At 38.2% G+C, this 12,491-nt stretch overlaps 1 protein-coding gene and 1 pseudogene across 1 annotated transcript; one reads left to right on the top strand and one right to left on the bottom strand.

Moving 5' to 3' along the window:
* Positions 1-355: 355 nt before the first annotated feature.
* LOC124892307 lies at positions 356-9,285 on the bottom strand (annotated as a pseudogene).
* Positions 9,286-10,356: 1,071 nt separating this feature from the next.
* Positions 10,357-11,194, top strand: LOC107876954 (the record flags this gene model as incomplete). The annotated part of the gene is made up of 1 exon (XM_016723765.2): positions 10,357-11,194. A coding segment is annotated over exon 1 (838 nt), but the record flags the coding sequence as incomplete, so codon positions are not given.
* Between the last annotated feature and the right edge of the window lie 1,297 nt (positions 11,195-12,491).

A 12,491-nucleotide genomic window follows, 5' to 3' on the forward strand; every position in this document is an offset into this window, starting at 1 on the left:
CCTTGACTAATTCTAAGGAATATCTAGCATCTCCCACCAACAACAATAGTGAATACACAGCTAAAGACTAGTAAACTCTAATCCTTAGTAGCTAACTCTAATCCTTTTTCTGTTCTTTTGCTGAATTAGTGGTCATGTTAGTCAATACCTCTCATAATCTATTGATTTTTACCTTTCTTTTGAAAAACAAAGTTGTACAAAATGGCTATTGAAGTAGTTACTGCACCTGTTATTGAAGTAGGTGGTAATCCATAGTTGGATAAGAGAGTGAAATTAACAACATTAGGTGTTTTTCACATATAGCTAGTAGTGGTGTGTGCCCAACTGGTGATGCTACTTTATGCTAGTAGCAATGAATTGGCACTCAATGAGTAATCACAATGGCAGGTCCAAAAAAAAGGCATTTGATATTCATTGTAATTCAAAAGATTCCTTACAACAGAGAGCAAATAAAACACAATAATGCCTAAAAAAAGGAAAAAAGTGAAATTTCAGTCATCGGATTTTGTGCCATTGCCAACCATCACAACACCCAAATTCGCAGCCAACACCGCACACAACAAGCCTTGGTTGTACCTTGCAGATTGCGTGGAGATTGTCTCTCTTAGCAACTATGCTAGTAAGTTCAATACCGAGCCAGCGCAAATGACAGAAAGCATACTGGGGCAGAGGTAGCATTATGGCATCAGCAGGCAAACCTCGACAGCTGCAAAGATCAAGTATTTACAGTTGACTACTGTTGTGGTTTTGTCTATCCATCAACATCTACACTGCAGCATCAGTGACCTCACCACAGAACCCTATACATAAATCAGTTAATGCCTTAGCAACAAATGTATTGGTAAAAATAGATGCATTAGTTATTTTGGGAATGTAACCAACATCCAACACTGATAACGTCTTGCAAATTTTCCTATCAGCATGAAATAAAAACTTAATACCCTTATCAATTACTCTCTCACTACTTTTGATCCACAACTGCACAATCGGGAAGTCTCCCGCACCAAGAAGAGCAAGGTCCGTTATTGAATTAAGGTTGTCCTCATGTAGTCTTCTAACTAGTGAAACTTTGAAGCATTTGTCCTTATTTAGTAAGTTGGAGGTACTCGACACAAGTGGGTGCGAACGCATTGGAGACCAGGCTCCCTTCTACATATGAAAAGTTACTACCCTCACAATACTAAGCTCAAGACCCACATGGGTGATGTGAGTTTTTGCAAAGTTTAGTATTGTGAGGGTAGTAACTTTTGATATGTAGAAGGGAGTCTGGTCTCCAATGCGTTCGCACCCACTTGTGTCGAGTACCTACAACTTACTTAATGAGGACAAATGCTCCAAAGATTCACTAGTTAGAAGACTGCATGAGGACAATCTTAATTCAATCACGGACCTTTCTCTTCTTGGTACGGGAGACTTACCGATTGTGTATTTGTGCATCAGAGGCTGGGAGAGAGTAACTGACAAGGGAATTAAGTCTTTATTTCATACTGGTAGGAAAATTTGCAAGTCGTTATCGATGTTGGTTACATTCCCAAAATAGCTGATGCTGCTATTTTTACCATTATATCTGCTGCTAAGGCATTAGCTGATTTATCTTTAAGATTTTGTGATGAGGTTACTGATGCTGTAGTACAGATGCTGATGGATAGACCAAACCACAACAGTAGTGAACTGGAAAGACTTGTTCTTTTCAGCTGTCGAGGTCTGTCTGATGATGCTACCTCTGCCCCAGCACTCTTTTCGTGGTATGCTTAGGCTCTGTGTTGGACTTTCTCGCATAGTCGATAAGAGAGATAATCTCTACGCAAGGCGCTTCCCAGGCTTGTTGTGTGTGGTGGTGGCTGTGAATTTGGGAGCTGTGATGGCTGGCAATGGCACAAAATCTGATGACGGAAACTTATCTTTTTTCCTTTATTTAGGCATTATCGTATTTTATTTGCTCTCTGTTGTAATGAACCTTTTGAACATCAAATGCTTTTTTTTGAACCTGCCATTGTAATTACTTATTATCAATTCATTGCTACTAGTATCTAGTGGCATCACCACCTGGACACTCACCACTACTAGCTATATGTGAAACACCTAATGTTGTTATTTTCACTCTCTTACCCTACTATGGATTACCACCAATTTCAATTACCAGGTGCATTAGCTACTTATCTTCCCCAACTCCTTTTCCTCCTCCTTAGGTTTCTGTCCACCACATTCTCCATTGGGCCCTTTTATCTCTTCCTTCTCTGAGCTCTGGTTATGGAAGAAGGAACCGATTATCCTCAATCTCAAGCAATTCCTTTCCCGATCAAGCCATCTGCTCCACATGACATATTTAAGACCATAAGATTAAATGATATTTTTGTACATTTGGCGTAACTTTATTTTAAGACTACAAGATTCAAAAGACTTCTTTATTTTCTTAAATTCCGTGTCAAGTTATTTTTTTTTTTATAAATAGGGGGAGTAGAAGAATGAGTTAAGATTTGGTATCAACATGTGTGCTTCATTGTGATTACAGTAAAATAAATAATGGCATTTTGATATTTTGCATTCTGTCTTTCATCGCCATCCCAACGAGCAACAACAATTTACGTAGATTAACTTGAGAATTTGTGTTGCCGTTGTAGAAGCATTACTAATGACACGTTGTGCTCTTAAATGCGAAAAGACACTGCAAGCTTTATTACACCGACACCTCAATGGTAAGTCCGCAACACTTCCAAAGGTCGTTCTGAATTAACTTTTAACGTTTGACTTATGTCAAAAGTTATTAGTTAGAAAAACAAAGTTCTTTTTTTTTTTTTGTAGTCCCAAAATAATGCTATTTTACTATAATTTAAAAAATTTAATTTTAATTTTGTTTTACTCTTAATAAAATAATTTTGATAATAAATTTCAAAAGTATTCTTTTAAACACCATGTCACATTAAAGTATGTGACGTGAAATGAGACGTCGATAACACTAATTAGAATCTAATGCAAAGTGAGTCCTTACACTCTTCCTCTTCTAGGTTTCTACTACATTGCTATTCTCAATTCTGCCCACATTTTATTGTCCTCTTCTCTTTTTATTTGCTTTTTGTATTTTAATTCCACTATTGTACCTCCCTTTTTTTCCTTGGTACTATGTGTTGATATCTTTCATCTAAATACTCTCTACAACCACTTGGAGAGATGAAGGCTATTTTTTCCTCAATATGTCGAATTTTTACAAGGTATTCTTTTGTTTACTTCTTTTTTTCTTTAATTATGATTCTCTGTTTCTCTTTTTAGTTCTAACATTGTTGCCTTTAATTACTTAGGGTTTGTTTTGTTTGTTAACAAGTTATTCAAGGATTAATTTTGTTTAGTTGGTCAACAAGTTGCTCAAGGATTAATTATCCAGTATTAGTTATCCTACCCTCAAGTGATAAAAATAACACTTACAATCCCGGATTAACTAATTATTTTATGAGTTATCCATGCATTTTATCGCAACCAGACATGGATAAGCTTATCCTAAAGTTAATTTTAGGATTAGTTATGGTAACACCCTAACTCAGGATAAGGAGTTCCACGTCGGCAAAACACAGGAAAGATGCTGGATATATAAGTAAACAGGTCTTTCACTTTAGTGATCTGTTTTAAAGTTGTGCGGATCTAAGCCTAGAGCGGAAAATATCACTATTGGGATGGGCCTTTACAAATAAGGAGTTCCACATCGGCAAAACATGGGAGAAATTCTGGGTGTATAAATAAACAAACCTTTCTGCATTTTAAAACGGTACGTGTCTAAGCCAAGTAGCCCAGAACGGACTATATCACTAGTGGGCTGGGTTGTTACAGTTATCCCTTATTCCTTGTTCCAAACAAGCCCTGAAGGTGGGCTACTATTTGGGATAACTAATCTCGGTATGAGATATCCCATGCATTTATCCCAACGAAACATGGCAAAAGCTCGTCGTAAAATTAATTCCAACATTAGTTATCCCTTATCTGTGGTATCAAACGAGCCCTTTTAGTTGCATGTGTGTAGTTTTTTTTCATTCCCTCTATTAACTCTTAATTTCATGAGAAGTAATAGTTAAATTTATATTACCATTTTATTTGATTTGTAGGAATGGATTACTCTTTGTTATGGCATCCACTCCGACCTGATTTTGTGAGTGAATATAATAATTGTTGATTCTTCTTTAACATTTTGTTCGTATCCGTTTGCTTAAATCTTTTGTTATTTTAGTTTTCTTGGTTTTGAAGTGGTAATTTCTAAATCAATAAAGTTTTAAAGTACATTCTTTATGTTTTGCTGCCATTTTTTGTCACTTGCTATGAAACTGCATTTGATTCACAGTATTCATTATGGATGTGTAGTGTGTCATCCTCTGGAGATCCACTTTGGAGTGGAGGACTTCATACAAATAACTCTTTTCTTTTTACGAGGGCTTTTCATTTTTCAATTCAATATATATTTTAGAGAAGAACACAAATTGATATAAACACCAAATAGAGGACAAGAGGTGGGCTTACACAATTGCTGGATTAAGCTATCGGTCTAGAAATTGAAATTTCAATTTAGAGACTTTTAGATAACCTATAATATATTTTGATATTTTCGATAATTCTTTAGTTCAAAGCATCATCCCGTTTGTACATCTTCTTTAGGTAATTTTTAATTACTTTAGAATGAAATTTGGCCCTTTCTCCAATTACACTAAGAATGTCTTAAGATAGAAGGGAACAATTGAGCAAACTCAAATCTTTGATATGTTCACTGAGAATGTTGATAATGAAGGAATCATTCTTCATTTGGAGACATCCGATAGTTAAACTCTTGACTCCTGGACCCACGCACAATATGCTTTAGAGTCTCTTCATCTAGATAATATCCCTGTAAATCAAAGATACTAGTCTTATAAGTTCATCCCAGAAGTAAGAATCGCATTAGCAAAACTAAAGATGGTCAAATGGACATTCATTTATGCCACATTCTCCATATGCATTCTATTCAACAATTAGATTATTAATCAAACGGGATGTACAAACGGGATGCCTACATAGGCATTAGCTTGATGCCTACATAGGCATTAGCAAAGTGAAGCTTAGGAAATGCCTCTAACGGTTTTAGCTAGTCTACTAGTAAACCATAAATAAATAGGTTAATCCAAATTAACCAGAAATAAACTCAAAAAAGTTCTAGCTACCAAACCAATCTCAAGACACTCGATCAATCAATCATCCAACTAGGTCTCAATCCTAAGTCAAGTCCTGGAGTTCCACTCCACTCTATTCACACTCATTTTCCTTTCGTAATGATCAAGTATCAAGAAAATCTAATAAAAGCTTTAGATTATCTAAGAACAACATATTTCACTTTACATGAACTCCAGATAGTTGAATTGGAATTTTAAACATACAACAACAACATACCCAGCCCACCAAGTGGGGTCTGGGGAGGGTAAGTGTACGCAGTCCATACCACTACCTCAATGTGAGATAGAGAGACTTTTTTCGATAGACTCCCATCTCAAAATAAAACAATCTAAATGATGAATAGTAAAAGAACAAGATACAATAGATTTCAATATATCCAATAATACCATAAACAAGATACGCCAAGTAATACAACAAAAGATACAACATCCTAAATTCATACTAACCTTCTACCCTAATCCGCCTCCTCCTCAACTTTCGATCCAGGGTCATGTCCTCGGTAAGTTGGAGATGCTCCATGTCATGTGTAATCACCTCCCTCCAATGGCAAGGGAGGTTATGACGATGCGTATGGAGGTTTTGGTTTCGGCGATAGAAATGGTGAGGGGGCTACTCTGTTGGATTTTGTGAGGGCCTTTGGCCTGGTGGTAGTGAATTTGAGCTTTTTGAAGAAGGAGGATCATCTGATTACCTTCCAAGCGCATTAGCCAAGACTGAAATTGACTTTCTGTTGCTTAGGAAAGGGTATAGGGTTTTATGTGAGGGCTGTAAATTTATTTCGAGTGAGCATCTTTTGACCCAGTACAGGCTTTTGGTGGTGGACTTGATTATCAAGAAGAGCAGGAAGAGTAGGGCTAGTGAGGGTCGACCCAGAATCAAGTGGGGTGTCTTGACGCTAGTTAGTGCACGAGGGATAGGGGAGAAGATGGCGGGATTGGGGGTGTGGGAGTGGAGTGGTGATGTAGATATGTGGGATAAGGCTGCCAGCTGCATCACGGAGACGGCTAGAGAGGTGTTGGGTGTTTCGAGGTGTCGGTATAAGGGGGACTGGTGGTGGAATGAAGAAGTTAAGAAGAAAGTGGAGATTAAGAAGGGGGCATATGTTAAGTTGATTGAGAGTAAAGATGAAGAGGAGAAGCGGGTGAATAAGGAGGTTTATAAAGTAGCAACAAAGGAGGCTAAGTTAGCAGTTACGGCTGCTAAGACAACAATGTTTGAGAGATTGTATGCGGGGTTAGAGGAGAAAAATAGGAAATAAAAGGTTGTATAAGCTGGCTAAGGCTAGGAAAAGGAAAGGTTATAACCTCGATCAAGTGAACTGCATTAAGGGGGAGCATGGTAGAGTTTTAGTGAAGGATGTTCGCATTAAGAAGAGGTGACAGGAGTATTTTCATAGACTTTTGAATAGGGGGGACAGAGGCATCGAGTTAGGGGAGCTGGAGCGCTTGGAGGAGAGCCGTGATTTCAGTTACTGTAGAAGTTTTAAGGTTGAGGAGCTTAGAGAGGCTATTCATAAAATGCGGGGGGTAGGCCGATGGGGCCTGACGATATTTTAGTGGATTTTTGGAAGTATACTGGTAAAGCAGGTTTAAGGTGGTTGACTGATTTATTTAAAGACATTTTCAAGACTATGAGGATGCTTAAGACTTGGAGATGGAGTACGATGATTCCGTTATATAAAAACAAGGGTAACATTCAGAGCTGTAACAACTATAGGGGTATTAAGCTGTTGAATTACACTATGAAGGTTTGGGAGAGGGTGGTTGAGCGAATATTAAGGAGGGTCATGTCTATTTTAGAGAATCAGTTTGGTTTTATTCCTGGTCACTCAACGATAGAGGCAATACACCTAGTGAGGAGATTGGTGGAGCAGTATAGGAAAAGGAAGAGGGATTTTCATATGATGTTCATCGACTTGGAGATGGCATATGACAAAGTCCCTAGGAAGGTTCTTTAGAGATTCTTGGGGGTGAGAGGGGTTTCGATAGCGTACATCAGAGCTATTAAGGACATGTACGATGGAGGAAAGACTCGGGTGATGACGACGGGATGAGACTCAGGGTATTTTTTGATCGAGATAGGGTTGTATCAGGGATCAACTCTTAACCCATTTTTGTTTGCGTTGGTGATGGACGTGTTGACGTGGAGTATTCAAGGTGAGGTGCCTTGGTGTATGTTATTTGTGGATAATGTAGTGTTGATTAATGAGACGCAGGAGGGTGTGACTGAAAGAGGGAGGTTTGGAGGCAAACCCTTCAATCTAAGGGGTTCAGGTTGAGTAGGTCCAAGACAGAGTATATGTAATGCATGTTTAGTAACTCGAGTTAGGAGGATAAAGTGGTGGTGAGGTTGGATTCCCAAGATGTTTGTAAGAGGGATAGTTTTAAGTATCTTGGATCTATAATTCAGGGGAATGACGAGATTGATGAGGATGTCCCTAAACGTATTGGAGTAGGTTGGATGAAGTGGAGACTAGCCTGGGGAGTGTTGTGTGATAACAATGTGCCTTTTAAGCTTAAAGGCAAATTATACAGAGTGGCAGTCCATCCGGCCATGCTGTATGGAGCAGAGTGTTGGCCAATCAAGAACTCCCATATTCAGAGATTGAAGGTGGTGGAAATAAGCATGTTGTGTTGGATGTGTGGACTTACTAAAGAGGATAGAGTTAGGAATAAGACTATCAAGGAGAAGATGAGAGTGACTTCGGTAGAGGACGAGTTGCGAGAAGGAAGACTAAGATGGTTTAGGCATATGATGAGGAGGGGCACGAATGAGCTAGTTCGTAGGTGTAAGAGGCTAGCTTTGGATAGCGTTAGAAGGAGTAGAGGTAGGCCAAAGAACTACTGGAGGGAGGTGATTAGACATGAGATAGAGTAGCTACAGCTTACTAGGACATGACCCTTGGTAGGAAGGTAGATAGGAAGGTGTGGAGGTCGCGGATAAGGGTAGAAGACTAGTGTGAGGGAGTGGATTGAAGCAAGGTGTTAGGAGAGGTCTTGCGTAGCCAGGTTAGTAATCCTAGGACTGTGTCCTTTAGTATGAGCCTCTATTCAGGAGATTTGGGTGTAGTGGGTTTCTTTGGTCTGTGAGTGTATGTTACTACTAGGTGGGTGTCCTATCTCTTATTTCTTATTTTGACTTGCTCGAATTTCTCTTATTTCGTATTTCTCTGATATCTATTTTATTATTTCTTATTTCTTATTTTTATTATGTCATCCATCCTTCTTCATGTTTCACTATGACCTTGTGTACTATTCTCTATTCTGAGCCGGGGTCTATCGGAAACAACCTCTCTACTTCCTCGGAGGTAGCGGTATGAACTGCGTACATTTTACCCTCCCCAGACCTCACTTTGTGGGAATACACTGAGTTTGTTGTTTTTGTTGTACCTCTACCTCGCTTGAAACTATCCCTAGCCAAATGCTCACACCTCCACACTGGGGCATCCGTGTCCCTCCTCATCACATGACTGAACCATCCACCCTCGCTTCCCTCATCGAGCTTCCACCAAAGCCACTCCTACCTTATCTCAAATTTTACACAAAACAAATTACTAATTTCATGTGTATTATGCTCAATAAGGCTACAAGGGATGTGGAGTCAAATTTTATTTTATTTTTATAATCGTGGTGTCCTAGCCAACTTTCGAACACCTCTACTAATTCCATGAAATGCTTGCCACCTCTCACTCATTAGCAGACAACTAGTAACTTTTGTTCACAAAGGCCAGGACAATGGGAAGAAGTCACCCAGTATTTTTTGTCCAATATCACATTCAATATAACTCATTTTATCTATTACAGCAGTAAAATTAGGGCATTTAATTAGAAAAAAAGGGCTAAGTTAACTTACAGAAAGATCGGAAGATGAAACAGAAGGAAGAGGATGTGTGACGGCAGAATTGAAGATTGGAGAGACACAATAGGCGGTACAAAGAGATAACAAATCAATTTTTTCCAACGGATTAATTATTATATGCTCTGAAAATCTATCCATTGATGGCTCAAAATCGCCTTCGGAGTTTCCTCCTCCTCCTTTATCGCCGCCGCTACCACCACCGACTTCTTCTCTAGTACGGTGTCGCTTGGAATTTCCGTCCATGAATGGAAATACAAACAAAACCTAATTCCTATTTCCTGCAATTCTCCAGCAAAAAAAGTACAAAAATTAGTTTGTAAATTACTATTTGAATGCAATTCATAATTTGTATTGGCGGAATACATTTTCCATGGTGAATCTATAAAATGATAATATATACAGTGTAATTTCATGAGTGGAGTTCTAAATGACTATTATTAATGAACACTTAATGAATTTATACTTGTTATCGATAGTAAACAATTAAAACAGTTTAAAAAAAGTACCCGGAGTTTACTTTATTATGTAAAGTTATTACTTATTTGGTTGTATAAACGATAATTATCCAGTGTAATTTCATGGATATACATCTCTTTATAGAGTTGTATAGATTATTGTGAAAATTGTACTTTCTATGGAATAGAATGTTGAACCTCGTGTAAATAGATTCAAGATTGACTACTCCTTAGTAAATCCACCTTGATTTTGGTCATAGATGTATTTAGGCCTGTTATTGTTTTGTATAGATAATTAAGTACCTGCCCAGTTGTAATAGAAATATATACTTTCTAGTATATGTATGTAAATATGGACAGTTATCATTTTTCAAGAAGAAGAAATATTTCGCTCTATACCTTTACCTTTCTAAGATCAGTAAAGCTTCTAGAGTAATTCAAAAATAGAGATTTATCTCCCTTACATTCTCATTGTTAACATGGTATCAGAGCCTTTAGCTCATTTTTCATCTATATTTCGGATCTGTGTGCTGAATTTTCTCACATTTCGGAGCTTTGAGCTGATTTTTTTGGCAACATTCTACACCTTTTAGGGTTCCAGTGTCCTTGGTCAGAATCCACTTCAGTTTCCGCCGCAAATCTGTGTAATTTGAGGTGGTTGTCAGCTTGATTTGAAGTTTAGTTTTTGTCTTCGAAGTGCGGTCATGACGGTATTTGTTTTTTATTTTTCATTTTGGCTTCTACAACAAGGTTTCGTTACTCTTTCAGCCGAGAAAAAATCTGGTATTGTTTCCTCAACCTTATTAAACATTTTCGTGTTGTGTCTTTGTTGTTTGGTACACCTTGATTTTGTGTAGTTATGGCTCTGAATGTTGCAAATTCTACTGCTTCTAGTGTAGATGCTGATGTGGTTTCCGTTGTTAACCCTTCATCTGCATTATACCTCCTTTCATCTGATTCTTCTGGCACAATTTTGGTTACCACGCCCTTTAATGGGACGGGTTATGGAAGTTGGCATCGAGGAATGTTGTTATGGTTATCCTATAAAAACAAACTAGGTATGAACAATGGTTCCATTCCTAAGCCTTTTGCTACTGATCCACATTTTCAAGCATGTATTAGGTGTAATGATATGGTGGTAGCACGGATTCTAAACAGTCTAGATAAGGAAATTAGGGAAATTGTGATGTACACTGAATCTGCGGAGATTTTATGGAAGGAAGTTGAATGTAGATTTGGTCAGGCTAGTGGTACCAAAATTTTCCAAATCAGGAAAGAACTTTCTTTTATTTCCCGAGGATCCTCGAGTGTTGCTTCCTACTTCAAAAGAATTAAGAAATTCTGGGATGAATTGTGTTTCTCCATTACCTCTCCTGATTGTACTTATGGGTGTAAGGATGGTTTTCTCAAGTTAAAAGAGGAGAAGAGAGTTCATTCGTTCCCCATGGGATTGAATGATTCATATTCGACCATCAGAAGGAACATCCTCATGTTAAAACCCCTTCCTGACATTGATAATGTGTATTCAATGTTGATAACTGATGAGTGTCAATCTGAGGTGCACAATAATCTCCCTTCCTTCAATTCCTACTCTGTTGCTTTCTCCACTGGTAGCCAAAGACCGTATAATCAAAAGCCAAGTTCAGATTCTGGTGGTTTATCTACTACTGTGTCAAGACCCGAACCAGGGCCTGGCCGTGACGAGCATTTCGAACCATGGAGGGCCGAAACGCCCCTATCTGTCTGGTAATCATGCACCTAATTCATTTGGTCAAAGTAATGCGGAAGAAACACAATATAATGGAAACATGGTCAAGAATCATATGAAAACAAAAATGGGGAATAGTGTCCCACAGTCTAAATCAACATCTCTAAAACTGTCTGCGAAATCTCAACTACATGGCTGAAACAATGTCTATTTGAAAATTGGGACAAGGCCCCAGCAGACCCCCAAAACTGAATATAAGATAAAAGGACTGCAGGACATAAGACCTTCCGAAACATAGAAGGCTCACCACTTGTCTCTGCAACTCTGTCTGAATGATCTACTGATTCTCTTGACCCCTAGACTGGGCCTCTGAACATGTGAGGTTGGAGAGGGGAGGGAGTCAGCACAAAAGTACTGGCATGCAGAGATATCAAAACAAAACATAATATTTTTACAAAATATAGTTGAGAGCCATTATAAAGAAATTCCGTATCAAATCATTTGAAAACACATGGGTGTAATGCAATAGTTTCTCAACAACAATGAAATACAACTGAGCTAGGTGGAATACCCTACATAATTTACACCAACTGTCTAACCTCGGTTGCCACAAAGATTCGAGTATAAGTGAGGGAGAGACACTCAAGACCACAAAGCATGGTGTCTCGACCCACTGGTAGTGCCCAAGATCACTTAGCCCGGGCTCCTACCTATAGTCCCAATTTGGGAATGACATGAAGTCAAGTACACAAGATCTCTTAGCCTGGTACCAAAATTCCGTGTTGGTAAACATGTTTTCCAGCGATGAGCTCTTACTCTCAAACGCCTTCTTCGGGCATCCACCTTTCTCATGTAAAATCAATGCATTCAAATTTCATCTGATTCAATCACATATCATATTCTGTAGAGTATCGTCATACCTGACTTGCAAGTCCTCAATATCACTTCCATTTTTGCATAACCATGTAAAAACCAAGGTGTTTCATCATTTACAAGTGATGAACAATTTTTATTTCAAATTCATGCTCTCTTTTGTTGATCACAATATGGTATGGGATATCAAGACATTATCATGGGAATTTGAAAGCAATTTATCATTCATATTTATCAAAATTACATGGAAAATCTCAAATCACACATGCATGGTTTCAACCATTGAAGTATATAGGCAAACAATTCCCATGACATAAAGAAAGATGACTTAGAAATCATATTGAAAGCAATTTATTAGCATTTGATTGAAAACCCCCATTTAAAAGCATGCATGTTCATAAAAACTACACCCA

This window comes from Capsicum annuum, unplaced genomic scaffold (genome assembly GCF_002878395.1).
Source record: "Capsicum annuum cultivar UCD-10X-F1 unplaced genomic scaffold, UCD10Xv1.1 ctg4576, whole genome shotgun sequence".
Taxonomy (NCBI): Eukaryota; Viridiplantae; Streptophyta; class Magnoliopsida; order Solanales; family Solanaceae; genus Capsicum; species Capsicum annuum.